Source organism: Peromyscus californicus, unplaced genomic scaffold (assembly GCF_007827085.1).
Source record: "Peromyscus californicus insignis strain IS unplaced genomic scaffold, ASM782708v3 Scaffold_7__1_contigs__length_154581171, whole genome shotgun sequence".
Taxonomy (NCBI): domain Eukaryota; kingdom Metazoa; phylum Chordata; class Mammalia; order Rodentia; family Cricetidae; genus Peromyscus; species Peromyscus californicus.
Window position 1 is genome coordinate 15625573 of NW_026294595.1, and position 18101 is coordinate 15643673.

The 18101-nt window shown below is 46.8% G+C and overlaps 1 protein-coding gene and 1 long non-coding RNA gene across 12 annotated transcripts in view; one reads left to right on the forward strand and one right to left on the reverse strand.

Moving 5' to 3' along the window:
* Positions 1 to 1480: 1480 nt before the first annotated feature.
* LOC128100542 (uncharacterized) lies at positions 1481 to 11703 on the reverse strand. Of its 3 annotated transcripts, XR_008214828.1 has the most exons (3): positions 11066 to 11703; positions 10512 to 10559; positions 1481 to 6145 (listed from the first exon to the last, which is right to left on the reverse strand). It is a non-coding gene; the product is annotated as an uncharacterized LOC128100542 (long non-coding RNA). The 3 variants fall into 3 exon arrangements; XR_008214827.1 differs by having other exon boundaries at positions 1481 to 10559; positions 11066 to 11680; XR_008214829.1 differs by having other exon boundaries at positions 10426 to 11680.
* Positions 11704 to 11790: 87 nt separating this feature from the next.
* Positions 11791 to 18101, forward strand: part of Cacna1b (calcium voltage-gated channel subunit alpha1 B) — a 155240-nt gene continuing 148929 nt past the window's right edge. For all 9 annotated transcript variants that reach the window (XM_052722815.1, XM_052722818.1, XM_052722816.1 and 6 more), the window contains exons 1-3: positions 11791 to 12197; positions 13096 to 13202; positions 16700 to 16839. In XM_052722815.1, coding sequence (XP_052578775.1) covers positions 11915 to 12197; positions 13096 to 13202; positions 16700 to 16839 — 530 coding nt within the window. In that variant the 5' untranslated portion in view covers positions 11791 to 11914. The remainder of the gene's footprint in view (positions 12198 to 13095; positions 13203 to 16699; positions 16840 to 18101) is intronic.

Genomic DNA, 18101 nt, shown 5'->3' on the forward strand with positions numbered 1-18101 from the left:
TAAGCTGTCTACACGCCTGTGTGCACGTCAAGCTATTTACACACCCGCTTTGGGCAATTCCTCACTGAATAAGCTGTCTACACCCACTGTGGTCACTTCTTCACTGGACAAGCTATCTACCCTGGTGTGGGTCCTTCTGCTTAGGAAGAACTGTCTGTGGTGCTAGTGTACCTCCTCCACAAAGACGTTATCTACACCTGTTTAAGTATGACATGGTGACTGGTGTCCTGCGGTTCCTCGAATGAGGCTGTTTCCTACTTCTCTGTAACACCTACTTTATGGAGGTGACAATTACTCTGATTTCCTCCTTCAGGGCTACATGTCTGTCCACATCTCTCTGGGAAGTGGGAGTGGACACAAGTCCACTCTTGGCTTAGGAAGTCTTGGTGTTCCTCCTTGCCTACTATGTGCTGGACTCTTATCTGTCTCCCTTAGTCCCTTGGTAATGGTCACTCTGAGGCAGGTTGACATAGTAGAAGGTACAGCCTACCAAGCTATGTGTACGTACAGTGAAGCCTCACAAGAGCATCTGTGTATTGTGCCCACAGGATGCAGAAACAAAAGAGAGAGACAACACAGAGTGGGGGCTGCCTGATGGACCAGGCCTTGGGGTGTGTGTATGTGTGTCCTGCCTTTACCCTGTTCTTTCCTCAGGTGCCTGCTGGCGCTTTCACTAGCCACTGAGGCAGGGTAGTGTGGTAGAGAGGAAGAGGCCTTGGGATAGATATGAGGGACAGCCCTAGCTATGGCCTGCCTTGTGGACCTCTTTTGACATCTGTGCCAAATACCCTGTGACGAACAAGCTCTTCTCTGTTTCATTAAAGAGCACAACTATCCACACCATCCCTCAGGTCCAAAGCCAAGAGTCTCAATTTCCTTTTCTTTTACTAGAATAGCCAACATATCCACAGTTCAGTTTGCTCTGGACCAGTCACAGCCTTTCCTTTTCTTTTTTTTCCCTCAAGACAGGGTTTCTCTGTGTAGTCCTGGCTATCCTGGAACTCACTCTGTAGACCAGGCTGGCCTTGAACTCACAGAGATCTGCCTGCCTCTGCCTCCTGAGTGCTGGGATGGAAGGGGTGTGCCACCACCGCCCAGCAAGTCATAGCCTTTTCTGTTATTCAAACCATGCCACTCAGTGTTGATGGCCGTCAAAGCCATCGACTAGCCTGTTTCTCTCTGCAACAGGGCATTTGGCAGCCCCACACCCCTTCAGCCTCCTCTTTTACTGTTCAGAGGAAGAAACCAATCCTGATTTTGTTTGGAATAGCTGTAGGGAAGCTCTGGGGATGGTGGCTGTTCTGTCTGCCCAGTGAAATTTAAGAGTTTAACTAGGAAAGTTAGAGCTCACAATGAGGTGACCAAGGTTGTAGTTTCCCACATGTTGTGTGACCAAACTTTTGTGGGGAGATGCAACACACACATCTCTTCACCCCAACTTGGGATCCCATGACAGACCAAAGTATGGATACCACCACAGTCCAGCTTGGTGAACCAATGCGTTTTATTCAGGTTACTTACAAATGTTCAGGTGAGGGTTCCTTACAGGCACAGAAATGACTCAAAGATAACTGCATTGCCAAGGTCCACATCAGCATGGGTGACAGCTCACAGAGCTGGGAAACCTAGAGCACTCTGTACAGCCAGTAGGCAGCTCAGCAGGTTGGAGAATGTCCTTTCCAGGTGACAGTGGTGTAAACCTCTTCCAGACAGCCCAGCTGGTTCTTCTTCCAAGTGTCTGGTCTGGTCTACCATCTTTGCCACTTGGCTAGTCTGAGCGCAACTCTCATCAGTCTTTATTGCTTACTCAGACAGGGAGGGCCTAGTCAATTTGGTCAGTTTCAGGGACTTCCTGAAGCTATTTTGAGTTGTTTACCCTCCTGCTTAAAGAGTGTAGATGGATTTTCCTTTGGGCCACCAGTTCACAAATAATGACAGGGAGACTTCTTATTAATTATGAAAGCTCGGCCTTAGCTTAGATTTGTTCCTAACTAGTTCTTATAACGTAAATGAACCCATGTTTTTAAATCTACATTCAGGTGTGTGGCTCAATACCTCATCTGTCTTGTCCATCTTCCTTCCTCTGCACTGGCTGTCGACTCTGCTTTTCTTCTTCCCAGAGTTTTCCCTGTCCCTGGAAGTCCCACCTAACCTCTTCCTGCCTAGCTATTGGCCATTCAGCTCTTTATTAAAATAATCAGAAGGTGCCTTGGTAAAGACTCGTCTTCACAGTGTAAACAATTTTGCAACATTTCCCCATTTTTGTCTAAATAAAAGAGAAAGCTTTTAACTCTAACACAGTAAAACTATATACAATGAGGACAATTATCAGGTATTGTCTAAGTAAAAAGGAAGGGTTTTAACTCTAACATAGTAAAACTATGTACAATAAGAACAATTACCAGGTAAGAATTACATTTACAATATCCAGTCCATTTGTATTTGGCAAATCAGAGAAAGTACTGTTTTAGCTATTGTATCTTAGTGAGTCCAAAGTTTTGTACCTAATTCACTTTCTATCCTGACTTGTATTACCAACCCAAAACTATCTTTTTTAGGCCTCAAAATTTTTTCTTAGATAAACAATCTAGACTTTTATGTCTTTCAACCTTATATACTTTATACCTCTTTTGTAAGTTTCTTTTCTGAATTTGGTAACAAGGAAAACTGTAACTATAACTATCTAGTCTTCAACTCCATCAGAGACCTGAGAAGGATATAATGTCACCCACAAACAGAAAGTGCAGTGCAAGCAACTTCCAAAACTATAGAAATGACAGGAACAGCGGGCTGCCTGGATAGTCACCCAAGGTTCCCCTGCAAGGTTGGGGAATCTGTCTTTGGCCTATGTGCCTAGAATATCTGACAGACTTTTCTGTGAAGCAGGAATTTTGAAGGGCTGTCCTGCCTTGTCTTGGCAAAGTTTGGCAGTTACTTTCTTTTGTGTCTTGCTTGTTCAATTTGTACAGCACATTGTCAGCAGTCGAGGCAAGGGCAGTTTCTTGTCCAGTGGCTAACTTTGCCACAATTAAAGCAAACTCCATATGGAGGTGCTTTGATGTCCATCATCTTCTCTGAAGTATATTGGTGCTGCCAGGAGCAGATGTGTCTCATTGTCATAAAAAGCCTTATGTTATTGAAACATCTTAAATGTCATATTCTCTAGATCTCTGAAGTGTTTGAAAACCACCTGTCTATTTCATATACATCTCCATTTGACCTTAAAAACATACCTAACATGGCCACAAATTTGATTGTTATAGATGACTAACTACTAACCTACATGTCTTAATTATCTTTTTTCTTTTTCTTTCTGAGACAGCGTTTCTCTGTGTAGCTTTCTGGTGCCTGTCCTGGAACTTGCTCTATTGTAGACGAATTTCTAAATGGTCTTATTAAATAAAAAACATGGAGCCAAATATAGGAGTGAAAGACTTAGAGATTAGAGAAGCCACCAGCCAACCTTAACTCACCAACTCTGCTGCTTCCAAATGTGAGCTACTTTCTGTCTACCTGTGCCTTTATTGCCTTGCTGTTCTGCCCTCTCTTTGGCTCTTAGCCCAGCTACCTCACTTCCTTGTCACTGCCTGTCTGTACAGACTTCCAGGTTTCTATGGTTGGTACTAGGATTAAGAGCGTGTGTCACCAAGCTTGGCTCTGTTCCCCAGTGTGGCCTTGAATATACAGAGACCCTGCCCGCTAAGTGATAGGATTAAGGCCGTGTGCTACCACTGCCTGGCTTTTGTGTTTACCTAAAATGGCTTGCTATTTCCTTTGATCTCCAGGAAAACTTTATTTATTAAAGCACAAATAAAATATCACCACATTCTGTGGCCCAGGCTGCCTTCAAACTCACAGAGAACCACCTGACTCTGCCTACCGAGTGCTGGGATTAAAGGGATGTGCCACCACTGCCCAGCTGTCTTAATTATCTTAAAGAGTTTATAATAATAGCCTTTAAGGACTCCAACTCTACATTACATTTTAAAATGAGCTGCATAAGGTACAATACCTTAAACAAGAGTAAAGATGTAAGCCAGGTGGCAGTGGCCCACGTCTTTAATCCCAGCACTCGGGAGGCAGAGGCAGGCGAATCTCTGTGAGTTCAAGGCCAGCCTGGTCTACAGAGTGAGATCCAGGACAGACACCAAAACTACACAGAGAAACCCTGTCTTGAGCCCTCCCCCCCAAAAAAAGAGTAGAAATGTATGTACAGTATGTTCTAAAAAAAATAACCTTAAATTTGTATCAATATACAAAAATCTATACCATTGTAAAGTATTTAAGACTGGTAGTTACTTTTTTAGTTTAAAAGTAGATTCAATTATCTACTCTTTTATCTATCATTTCCTCATTTTTCTTTTCAGAATGAGATCCTAAATCTAATCTCCTTTGTTCAGCTTTTTTTCCCCTAATCATTACCAATAACAACTTGTAACAAATCCCCCTAAATTATGATAAATATCCATAACCCACTGAATGACCAAAAACCACTCACCCATCTCTTGGAAATGTGGACATCATGTTCTCTAGACTGCTTCCTGTTGTCTGAGAGGGCGACGGCATCTCGAGGGGATCCTGAGAAAATTGAGGTAATGGTTAAGTTCTGGGAGAGCTGGCTGCATCATTTGTTGCCAGTCTCTGTGTAGTGGGAAAGTGTAGGGCTTATCTGAAGTCCTGGCTGGAGTAGTGCATGAGGCTGGATCATCTCAGCTAGCCACCTTGAAATTGTCCTGAGCAGTTTGCAGTCCAAAGCTGATCTCTGGGTGGTGTTTATCAGCTTAGTGGCATTACCACAATCCAGGTGGAATTGTTATTGTGGGGCTCCATCATCCTTTTGGAGACTTCAAAAGTCACTGTTAGGAATGGTCACAGTTCACTGCAGAAAACTTAAATATTTCATTATTTATTTATTTACTTATTTATTTATGAGTGTTCTGTCTGCATGTATGCCTGCATGCCAGAAGAGGGCATCAGATCTCATTATAGATGGTTGTGAGCCACCATGTAGTTGTTGGGAATCGAACTCAGGACCTCTGGAAGAACAACCAGTGCTCTTAAGCACTTAGCCATCTCACCAGCCCCCAACTTAAACATTTTAAATGTCATATGCAGCAGATCTTGGAGAGGTTAAAGGATCACAATTTGTTAAGTACATCTGTGGTACACAAACTTAATTCCTAGTTACCTGATTCAGGCTCAAGCCTGAAATCATGTACAGGAAGCTAGATGAAGCTTTTTTTCTAGAATTTGTTAGTACTCTATATGACCATTAATGACATGACAGAAAGTTTAAATATATATGTTGTGGGATAAGGCTCTTGTACACTGGTTTAATAAAATGTTGATTGGTCAGTAGCCAGGCAAGAGGTATAGGTGAGATAAGCAGACTAGTAGAGTTCTGGGAAAAGGAAGGCTGAGTCAGGAGTCTCCAGCCAGACACAGAGGAAGCAAGATGACAAGGCAGAACTGAGAAAAGGTACCAAGCCGTGTGGCTCAACATATATAAGAATTATGGGTTCATTTAAGTGTAAGAGCTAGTCAGTAATAAGCCTGAGCTAATGGCTGGGCAGTTTAATTAATATAAGCTTCTGAGTGATTATTTTATAAGTGGGCCACAGGACTGTAGGGGCTTGGCGGGACCGGAGAAATATATACATATTATATATGTATATATTAATCTTATAAATTTTTGAGATAATATTTATACCTTAAGAAAAGTTTTAAAGAGTCAAAACCAAAGGATTATGAGATTAGTAGCAATAAAATAATCCTTTAATTTTGATTTTTCTTCTGTCCCTTACCAGGTGGCTCTTCTCACATGAGACAGAGATTTTGGATTTTCCTTTAACAGACATGTTTAGGTTTAGAGAAGGAGAGAGCCATGCTCCAACCCCAAAGCCAGCTTTAATTTTCAATTCAACTGGGACTATAAAAAGACCATATGCCTTATATGTCTGTAGAGAACTGCAGAAACAAACATTTGGGAAGGTTTATAATATTTTATCCTGTTGGAAATGTGCTATATCATTAGGCCAATTTACTCTTTTTCATGGGATATTTTCTCTGGATGATTCATCCTCTTTCTTCAGATGTCTCATTTGTCCAGTGGTCTTCAGATTCCTTAGTTGGATGCTTCATTCTCCTGGAAAGACACACAAAACTCTGCTCCAACCCCAATTTTGGGAAGGTTCCCTTTTTGGTAAGTTATATCTGATCAAATGAAAGGCATTTGGTAGTCTTATAAGTTAGTTTAGTTTGAATGGCCACACTGTTTGATGAACTATTGACTCTTCTAATCAAGAGGGCTCTCCTGTTTGAATCTAATCTTTATCAATTTTGATAGTATCTATAGCTTTTCTTCTCCTGTGGAAACAAAAGCAAAACCTCTTCCCCAACATAGCACATATCCTGGTTTCCATTCTGAGGTCAACACATCTTTAAAGTACACAGGCTGACTTAATTCAGCAGTTTTTTTCTACTGTCCAATGTCTCTCCGAAGCTGCCATTCCTTTCTCATTAGCATTTAAAAATTTTAAAGTTGCCGGGCAGTGGTGGCGCACGCCTTTAATCCCAGCACTTGGGAGGCAGAGCCAGGTGGATCTCTGTGAGTTCGAGGCCAGCCTGGGCTACCAAGTGTGATCCAGGAAAGGCGCAACACTACACAGAGAAACCCTGTCTCGAAAAACCAAAAAAAAAAAAAAATTTTAAAGTTAATAAAGCATTGTGCAATCTATCTCTGGGGATCTTTATTACCCCTTTCTGTTTATTAAGTATATCTTTTAAAGTTCAATTAGATCTTTCTACACCTGCTTGCTCTTAGGATCATGTAGTATACCTGGAATATACTTTATGTTGTAACATGAAAAAAACTGTTTCATTTTACTAGAGACATATGCAGGAACCTTGTCAGTCTTAATTTGTGCAGGTATCCACATAATGACCATAACTTCTAACAAATGTGTGATTACAGAATCAGCCTTTTCAGAACTCAAGCAGCTGCCCATTGAAATCCTGAATATGTATCTATGGTATGGTATACATATTTTAATTTTCTAAACTCTGCAAAATGAAACACATCCATTTGCCAAATTTCATTTCTTTGAGAACCCTTTGGGTTACTTCATACAGGTAGTGACGTTTGGTTACACAAAGAACAAGTAAGACATTTCTTCATAATTTCCTTGGCTTGTTGTCAAGTGATAGAAAAATCTTTCTTCAACCCTTGCTATTAACATAGTGCTTTATTATGAAATTCTGAGGCTTCAAGCACATTTCCTACCAATATCTGATTAATTTCATCATTACCTTGTGGTAGACCCGTATGGGATCTGATATGTGTTATATACAAAGGATGATTTCTATTTCTGATTATTTCTTGTAATTGAATGAATAACAAAACTAATTCTGAATCATCTGGAATAAGTTCAGCTATTTAAATATATAATACAACTCTTTCTGCATATTGAGAGTCAGTAACTATATTAAGAGGTTTTGAGAAATCTAACAATATCATGAGAATAACATATCATTCTGACTTTTGAACAGAATCATAAGGACTTTGAGTCACTTTACTTAAATTTCCTGACTTATAATACACATTTCCTGATTTATTTGCATCAGTATAGAATATAGGGTCTCCAGAAATCGGTGTTCATCATACAATGTAAGGATCAAATTAGTTCTCTTTGTAAACTGAATTCTCTTGCTTTTGGGATATTTGTTGCTAATCTCTTAACAAATTACTTCAAGCTTTTTGCCAATGTTCATTTTCTGTCCATAATGAGTGAATTTCAGCATCAGTAAAAGTACCACAATTTCTACTGGGTCTATTCCTATTAATCAACATAACCTTAATTTTCCTTTCAGAGTCAATTCAGAAACCTTTTCTACATAGGTCTGTAATTTTTTACTGTTTGTGTGACAAAAATATCCATTCCAGAACATTATCTTCTCTCTGCTAAGAATTCCTGTAGGAAAATGTGTAGAAGATAAAATAACCAGAATACAATCAAGCTCTAGATCCAACTGATCCACATGTGCATCCTGTAATTTCTTTTCTACCAATGCCAATTTTTTCTCAACCTCAGCTGATAATTTTCTTGGATTATTTAAGTCCTTATCACCTTGTAAGGTTTGAAATAAATTACTTAGTTCTTGAGTTGCAATCCAATTGTGGGCTGTAGCCAGTTAATATCTCCCAAAAATTTTTGAAAATTATCAAGTGTTTACAATTGATTTGTATTTTCTGTGGCTAAATTTTTTGTAAACCTATCTTATATTCTATCTAGTTAATAGAATCTTCTCTTGCCGGACAGTGGTGATGCCCACCTTTAATATCAGCACTTGGGAGGCAGAGGCAGGCAGATCTCTGTGAGTTTGAGGCCAGCCTGGTCTACAGAGTGAGATCCAGGACAGGCACCAAAACTACACGGAGAAACCCTGTCTCAAAAAATCCAAAAACAACAGAAACAAAACTAAAAAAACCCAAACAAACAAACAAAAAAACTTCTGTTTTAATGTTGAGGAATATTTGTTTACACAGTGAAGATGTGTCTTTTGCCAAGGTGCCTTCTGATTGGTTTAATAAAGAGCTGAATGGCCAATAGCTAGGCAGAAAGAGGTTAGATGGGACTTTCAGGAACAGAGAGGACTCTGCGAAGAAGAAAGGCAGAGTTGCCAGTCAGCTCAGAGGAAGCAAGATGGGCAGTACAGAGAGATGAGGTATTGAGCCACACAAGTGAACGTAGATTTAAAAAATATGGGTTAATTTAAGTTCTAAGAACTAATTAGAAACAAACCTAAATTAAGACTGAGCTATAATTAACAAGAAATCTCCATGTCATTATTTTGGAGCTGGCTGCCCAAAGAAAAATCCATGTACCTATATAGTTTTATTGTGTTAGAGTTAAAACATTTCCTTTTTTACTTAGACAAAAGGAGGGAAATATTGTGGGATAATCTTTTTGTACACTGTGAAGATGTGTCACTTGGATTAGTTTAATAAAAAAGTTGAATGGCCAATAGCTAGGCAGGATTTCCAGGCACAGAGGATAGGGTAGACATTGAGGAGGCAGGAATGCAGGATAGACAGTACATAGATGAGGTAAACAAGCCTTGGGGCACCACATAGATTAATAGAAATGGGTTAATTTAAGTTATAAGAGCTAGCTGAAAGCAAGCCTAAGCTATTGGCCAATGTTTCATAATTAACAATAAGTCTCCTTGTCATTACTGGGGAGCCAATGGCCTGACAAAAAGTCCGACCACACTTCTCTGAAGGAAAGAATGTTTCAATCTGGAGGAAACTATTATACAACACCAACAATGCCAGCTACTCAGTGGTGTTTAGCTTTCCTGGAGAGATAGGAAATTGGTGATGTGGGGAAGTAAATAAATGGACTGGCAAATACCCACAGTGGAATACCCACAGTAGATTGTTTATAACTGCCTGTCTAGATCCAGGGCCATAAGATCCACACGTACCCATATGCAGACAGTGTTACACATATAATTAAAAACAAAATTATTATTATTTTTTGGACAGAGTCTCACTATGTAGGTCTGGTTGGTTTGGAACTTGCTGTGTAGACAAGGTTGAACTTGAACACAGATGAGGCTGGACTTAAACTCACAAAGACAAACCTGCCTCTGCCAACTGAGTGTCTAGATTAAAGGATGTGTCCATCACATCCAACCTCAAAAATATTTTAAAATTTTAATTTGTTGAGATTTTATTTTTTATTTCATTGTATGAGTATTTGTCTGAATGTTTGTTTGTTGTACCATTTTCATTCAGTGCCCTTGGAGGCTAGAAGGCATTGGATCCCCTGTGACTGGAGTTATAGACAGCATGAGCTGCCATGTAGGTGCTGGGAATTCAACCCCCATCCTCTAGAAGAACAGCCAGTGCTCTTACCCATGGAGCTATCTCCACAGGCCATGAAAAATAAATCTTAAAGTAAATAAATGTTTTAAAGTAAAAAAAAATCAAAAGTTTAAGAGTTCTGAACAAAATCTTTCCTTCATTATAGAAGGATATAATAAACTGATTTTAAAAATAGGTTCTTTTATACCTTCCTTCCCTTGCTTGATATGGTAAAGATGTAACAGCACAGCAGCCTTTGAGTCACAAGGTAACAAACGTGAAGACAAAGGGAGTATACAGTGATCTTGGAAAGAAGGGGGATGAAGACAATGGTCCTAGAGCCAACTTTTCATTACGTGAACTTAAAACTGTTTCTTATAAGCTGCTGCCTGCCTCTGCTTCCTAAGCCACCATGTACTGTGCCCTGCCGTCTATGTTCTTGTGCAGCCAGTGAGATCCTTTGGAATGTGTCAGATGCCAACAAGGAGAGCATCCCACTTCCAGCGGTGGACTGCCCTGGCTGTGTCCTCTGCTAGGTCTGGTTTTGCACGCCTCACCTCCCAGGAGCACTCTGGAGGCACGTGTGGATCAGCTTTCATTCACTAAGAGCAACTTAAAGGAGGAAGGGTGTATTATTGCTCACAGTTTCAGAGGTTTCAGTCCATGGTTTCTGTGGCACCACTGTTTGAACCTGTATCATGCCAGAAAAGGTGAAGTAGAGAGGAGGGAGGGAGGGAGATAGAAGAATGAGACACACAGAAAGGACTGTAGACCCATACGGCTCTCCACCCCCACCCCGCAGCATGCCCCTCAACGGTCCACTCCCTTCAGCTAGGTCCCACCTCTGCTTTTCACAGCCTCCCAGCAGCCCATCAATTTATGAATCCATCAACAGATTAATCCATTCATGAGGTCAGAGCCCTCTCGTGATCCCAAAGCTCTCGCTTCTGATTACTGCTGCAATGGGGACCAAGCTCAACACACGAGATTTGGGGCAACATCTCAGATCCAAGCAATAGCAGGGCAGAGAGACCCCCACCTTCCACTCTTCCACAGGGCTGTGGCTCTGTGACCCGCCTTTGTTTATTTTCTGCAAGGGTGAAGAGGACCCTTTCTCTTCCTCTGCCACTCAAGTGTGATTTGGGAAGGGGTTAATCCCAACGCTGTTAAGACCCACAAGCCAGCCTGTGTACTCACCGCGTCTGCTATCACCTATTAAGTGCTATATAGATGTTTCTATCTTTGGTAGAAAAATGTCAGCTCGGTGAAGGTGGATCCTGGGCGTGGCAAACAGGTGCACCAGGAAGGCTCTGTCTGAATGTTTATAGAATGAATGGCAGAACAAGGACTGTCTGAACTGAGATCGTGGAGCGTCTCAGAGTCCGGTATATGAAAAACCGCAGATGGAACTCTTGACAGGGTCCATTGCGAAACCTTCAGGGGCCAGGGATTTCAAAGTAGGGCATGTAAGGATATCAAAAAATGGAGGGGCGACGATAGCCTCAGCATCCGATGGCCAGCAGCGAGAGGGAGTGGCTGACGACATGGCCTCCGCAGGACAGGGGTGTGGACGCCAATGAGAAGCTAGGCTGCCGCTTCTGGATGCCACGGACATCTCCCCACGGGGGAGGGTCTCTTCGGGTTCGAGGAGGAGCGCGAGGGCACCCGGGGACCTCTCAGGCTGCTGAGCTGGGGAGCCAGAGGCAGCGAAGGCTTTGGGCGGCGCCCCGGGGGCACGCAAAGGCTCACGCTGCCTCGAGCTGGGGACACGCAGCTCGGCGTTCCCCGAGGACCGCCGCGGACTCCGGCGGGGGCGGCCGCGGGGGCGGGGTCTGGAGGGTCCGGGGGTGGGACCGACGCGGATTGGCTAGGCGCGGCCGCGTGACCGACCCCTTATAGGGCGTGGCGTAGGGCCGCGGCTCGGGTGCGGTAGCAGCTGGCGGGCGAGGTCCAGGCGGCTCGCGGCGGCTCGGCTAGGAGCCCCTGGCGCGCCGCGCCCTCGGTGCCGGGCCGCGGAGCCGGGGATGCTCGCGGCGCCCAGGAGCCATGGTCCGCTTCGGGGACGAGCTGAGTGGCCGCTATGGGGGCACCGGCGGCGGGGAGCGGGCTCGGGGCGGCGGGGCCGGCGGGGCGGGTGGCCCGGGCCAGGGAGGTCTGCCGCCGGGCCAGCGGGTCCTGTACAAGCAGTCCATCGCGCAGCGCGCACGGACCATGGCCCTGTACAACCCCATCCCAGTCAAGCAGAACTGCTTCACCGTCAACCGCTCGCTCTTCGTCTTCAGCGAGGACAACGTCGTCCGCAAATACGCTAAGCGCATCACCGAGTGGCCATATCCTACGGGGGCCTGGCCGGGCGGGGACCGGCGGCGGAGGTCAGGGGCAGGGGCGACGTCGGTGTCCGCGCGGCGGGTCCGGGAGGGGCGGCTGGGGCCTGGGCGGAGGCGCCCAGTGGCCATCTTTCTGGTGCTGGGAGGGGGTGCGACCCGGGAGAGGCGCGTCGCGGACCCCACGGCCCGGCGAGGAGGAGCGGGGCGGAGCCTCTGGGGCGGTCTCCGAGTGCGTGTGTGCGTGGTTTGGGTGTGCGCGTGTGTGGTCGTGGAGGCCACGACGGACCGGGTGCACGCTGGGCGGAGCCCCTTCTGACCTGGGGCTTGTCTCTTCGTGCACTTGGTCTTGGGGAGCCAGGTTGGGTCACGCAGCATGCGGCCGGCCTGGAGGACACGGGAGGGCGAATCTGAGGCTTGCAGGTGTGAGGACTGAGTGGATGCAGGTCCCGTGCGCGTGCTGACTGCAGGTGCCTGCGTTTGTGTGCGGGCATCGCATGAGCCGGTGCTGCGCGTGCGTGCGTGTGTTCGGCATTCGTGGTACATTATGTTCACGTGCGGGTGTAGATACTTGTGGCTGTGTCTTTAGGTAGGGTGTGCGCCTGCGCAGGGTCCGCTTCTGCTGCTCTGGGGGGCTACAGGAGGGTTCCCCTGTGGCGCTGGCGGGCTAGGCAAAGCAGCTGTCCGTGGTGCTGACGGCGTCGGAACTAGCGGAGGGGCTGGGCAACTGCAGAGGCCCCGCCTCTTGGCTGCCCCCAGAAGTAGGGCGGGGAGCTGAGAAGACTAGCCTTGAAGCGGGGAAGGTGGGTGTCGGCCAGCAGTACTCAGCCCTGGCTACTGCACTGCGCTGTCCTCATCTTCACTACCTCCGTAGCGCCTCCTAGCCAGTCCTTAACCCACACACGCCCTTCGAATACATGATCCTGGCCACCATCATCGCCAACTGCATTGTTCTGGCCCTGGAGCAGCACCTTCCTGATGGGGACAAGACTCCCATGTCTGAACGCCTGGTGAGTGCTGGCTGAGGGTCTGGGGGCCCGAAAGCTGGGGGTAGTGGCAGGTTGTCTGATGTGCCTAAGCTGCACGGGCAGGGCCCAGTCTTACATCTGAGGGCCCTTTGACTCCCCCATCCAGTGCCAGGAAACTGGGGTTGCCAGTTGAGCCTGAAGAAAGACCAGGGAATCACCAGCTGGTGTGTCTTGTGTCTTTAGGTATCCCTACTCCACAGATGGTTGGGCATGCTATGCTGGTCTTGGCTTAAGAACCCAGTTCTAGAGCTGGAATGAGGGAGGGGCATTTCTCATAGACAGAACAAGAATATCAGGCTTTATGGGTAGCCCTGTGGCCAGCTGACCACCTTTCCTGCCATGCTCCCTAAGGAAGCACTCCTTCCCAAATGTCCTGAATCCATAGTTTCCTCTAGTGTCCTGCTAAGAGTTTCCTAGAACCCAGTGGTGTCCACTCCTGGAATCAGGGGCCGGTACCTCTGGGATTAGGACTCTTAGGGAGCAGGAGGCAGGATTGAAGGCCAGCCTTCTGGACTCTGGAGGTTTGAGGGGCTAGCACAACTTCACAGGTGAAAGCACAGCCACAACTCTCCTGCTGCCCTTCTACCTGGGCTTAGCACGTGCAGGGTATGAGTATGAGACTGTGGCACTTCACAGTGTGGAGGAGAAGCGAGTGCGGGTCAGAAGGGCTCTGGGGACTGAGGTCTTTAAGGAGAAGAGGCTGCTCCGTCCTTTCTCCATCCTGGTTGTTACTTCCCGGACTTCAGCTCAGATAAAGCAATGCTTAGCCTGGGACCTGCTAAGCTCTGGGGTGGCCTGTCTTCCCGCTCTCTTCTGAAGTTTGGAAGGGGAGGTGGCTCTGGGTAGGTGGGCATCAAGACAAACTAAGAGTATGTCTAGGATGGCCACCTGGGGTTGAGGACCTTCCTGGAGGACAGGAGAAGGCCAATTGGGCTTAGAGAATGTAGGTTGGGAAGGAGGAGTGTGAGTTAAGTCACATTTCAAGGCAGAGGGTAAGTAATGGTAACTGGGCACTTCTGGGCATGCCCAGTAGGATTCCTATGTTCCTCTGGGCTTCTGGTGGAGTAGGTCCTCTGCCTGTTCTATCCTTGTGGTGAGCACCCATTCCAGAGTCCAGAGAAGGGAGTGAACTTGGAGGTTTACCAGACTGAGCATCACTAATGCCAGGCCACAGGTCGTGACCATATCTCTAGGGAACTCTGGCAGGTAGGGCCAAGAGGGTCACAGGCCAGACTGAGGGCAGTGCCAGGAGGCCATGAACTTAAGCATCCTTTCATAGACAAGTCTAGTGTTCATCTTTCTGAGTACCTGTGTCAGTGGAGCAGGCTTGCTTGGTGTTGGTAACGATGGGGATGGGTGGGGAGGTGTATCTTTTGTGGCTAAGCTATTGGAAAAACAAGCAGTATATGGAGGTCCAAAAAGCTCTCTGCTGACCCCAGTCTTGTCTGTCGGCCCAGTCCTCAGGGGCTGTTAGGATGAACAAAGGAGAGGTGGGCTTGGAAACTGGAGCTGCTTTCTACATGGCAGGAAGGGGTTGAATGGTGTTAGGGCCCCCCATGTTTGTAGCCTCGCTTGGGTCGATCTTCCTCATCTCTTGGGACTCTGCTTCCTATTCACTTATCTTCTATAGCTGCCTAAGAAGATTTCTTCTAGCTTGCAGCCCAGTGGTTCCCCAGCTGTCGGCATACCCATCTTCCAGCCCCATCAGCCTCAGTCATGGGTCTGGCATATAGGAGCTGGGCAGAAGAACCTCGGGGAGGACTGCCTTGCTAGTGGCCCTAGAGTCTAGTCCGCTCTTCTCGTTCTGCCCAGGAGCTTTCCGTAAAGACCTTCTGAGGTCAGTTTCTTCTTTGGTGTAGAGAGTCAACAGCACCTCCCCTTGAGGAATGAAGACCCTCCCACCTAAACTAGACCAGAAACCTTGAGGTCAAGAACAGTTCATGCATTCCTCCAGGAGCTTCATCCTTCATGAGTCAGCATCAGGAGGCCGGACAGGGACACTAGCCCGTCATGGACGCTTAGTTGCCGGGCCCCTCAGATACTTCCTCTCATACTGCTCATACCTCCTCATAGCCATCTCCCCCTCCAAACTCCAGGGTCATCAGTCAGTCTTAGGAGCTGATTCCTTGCAGACAAGAGAGGGAGGCCAAGCCCATGTGTTGGCAAGGCATGGGGCCCTTGAGGGCCTTACTTCTTGGAGAAGAGCTCCAGCTGAAGAAGTTAGTGGCCCCCTCTCATCTGACACAACCTTAGAGCATCTAGGCCACACACCCAGTCTTTCTTCATGGGGCATAGTGGCTCTGAAGAGCAGTTTGTGCTGGAGCTGGTCCTAGGGGCCAACCCTTGTGAATGGACTCTGGAAGCTGGCCTCCTCCCCAGTCATTCCTCTTTTTAAAGCCGCTGCTCCAGAGTGTAGCAACTGATCATGCTAATCCTCCGTGTCCAGCTTCCTAAAGCTCTGCTCTCCTCCCTTACACATGAGGCTCCTCTTGCTTTCCACATCTGTGGTTCTAGAACAGTCTTTGCTCAGTACCAGACTTCCCCAGCACCGTACCTTGTAGATGTGGGGTAAGAAGTAGACTCGGGGATCTTGTCAGAGTCCCTACCTTTATTCTGTTTGTCCCACTGTTTTCTCCAACAATAATTTTTCCTTAGATTCTAGCCTTAGAAACCTTTGTTGCCACATCTTTGACGAGGCTCCCCGAGCCGTGGTCTGTCTGGGTTCCTGGGTTGCTCCCACCTCCCAAGTCTCATGCCTACTACTGGGCTTTAGGCCTGGCCTGTAAAGGGCACTGTCCTCTGGTCTTCACGATATCATCACTGTAGTATCCTTAATGTTGGAGCTTTTCTTTTCTTTCTCCCCCTGTCAGAATTTGCATGTTCTGCTTGTCTATATGTGTTGCACATGTGAGTGAGTCCCAAAGCAAAGACTAAGGATGTCAAGTTTTCCAGGTAACTTGGCATAGTGGCCAGAGCCTAGGGTCAGACCCAGCTGGCTGTTGGGGTCACCTATGGTCTCTGGCCTAGTTCCTCCCTCTCTGTGTCTTTGTGCCCTTAGAATGGGGAAGACTTGAGTGTATAGAAAGAGTTGTTCCAGTTAGTACAAGGACTTGATTGACAGGCATTGCCTATGAGCATCATCACTACCTTTTTACCTCCTTGAGCGAAGTCTTCCTGATTCCAGCAGGACAGTCCTGGTACCCTGCACCTGGAGCAGAAGCTGGGATAACATAGTAGAGGCCTAAGGACTCCTAGGCATGATCAGGACACTGTTGTCATATCAACAAATGATAGATTCCACGATGAGTTATCTCAGATGAGCACACTCATGTTAGTGGGAACAGTACATGCTAGAGAAGGCTGCGGGGTGCCTGACAGGGTCAGCCTTGGGGTAGTAGGCATGCCCATCAGACAGGGACTGCTGTCTAGCTATTTTGCTGCGAGGACAGAGGTGAACACTATCCTGTGCTCCTCCTCAGGATGACACGGAGCCTTATTTCATCGGGATCTTTTGCTTCGAGGCGGGGATCAAGATCATCGCGCTGGGCTTCGTTTTCCACAAGGGCTCCTACCTTCGAAATGGCTGGAATGTCATGGACTTCGTGGTGGTCCTCACGGGGTAGGTGGGCCAAGCCTGAGTGCACTCATGTGTGCTGCCCTGCTGTGGAACTGAGGTGGCAGAAATGTTTACGTTGGTACCCCATCCCCTGACTGTAGTGCAGAGTGTAAAGAGGTCTCTGATTGTACTTCTGAGTAAATGGGGACTGCTTCTCCCCACTCAAGTAATGGCCTCTGGGCTCCCAACTAAGGCCGTCGAAGACATTGGGGGGTCTGTTCCCATCTGCTGTGCTGTGGTTTCTGGTGTAAGGATCACGTTTGTGTTTGTAACGTGTTTTCTCAAAGGACTCACTCCTAGTGGCCTATCTGGAGGAGTCTGCTTACAGACCCTAAAAGCAAGGTGGACACTATGGTCATAGGGTCCTGGGTACTATAGATGGTGTGACCAGCAAGTGAGGGCTTCTCCAAGGTTCTTACCCAACTGTGATCTTAGAGGAGCACTTGTTATATGAGCCATTTCCTGTCTGAGAAGCTACCTGGGACGTCTCCCTGATAGCTCTGTGCCTCTCCACTGTGTGAGGCAGAGCACATGGTCCTGGTTCTAACCCTGGCAATGTTTTCATTTTCAGATTTATTTAATGTATGAATGTTTTGCTTGCATGTGTGTATGTGTACCACATGTGTGCCTGGTGCCCTCGGAGGTCAGAAGAGGGCATCAGGTCCCCTGGAACTGGAGTTACCATGTGGGTGCTGGAAACTGAACCTGGGTTCTCTGCTAGAACAACACGTACTCTTAACTGCTGAGCCGTCTCTCCAGCCCCTCTGCCCTGAATGCGTTTAGTCACAACGCATGCCTGCTGCTTCCTGTCAGTCCTTCCTTATAATGATGAGAATAAAGCTCCCTACTATCCAGGAGCTTCAGGAAGCCAGTGTATGGCCCATCTCCTGGCCACCTCAGTTGATTTATCTCCCTAATGGGTACTGCACGTCCTTCTTCTGTTTCTCTGGTGTCAGTTGAGGACTGTGGAACTCCTGTGTTGGGGACAAAAGCTATGGTTGGGATAAGGTCTACTCACACAGAGCCTGTGACTTTCCCAGAGGCTCCGTCCTGATCTAGGGATGGCAGCGTCATCTTCCGTAGGGCCTTGTGGTTGGGGATTAAGTACCAAGATCAGAGCACAGGGAGCTGGCCCACTATAGGTGAGAGCTATAGCACTTTTTAAAGTGGGAGCTGGGGTAGCTCCGTCTCTGCCCACTGACCTCCATAGAGGCCTGGTGCACGTGGGTGTGTGTGGGACGGGGCTGAGCAGATGGAGAGCAGGA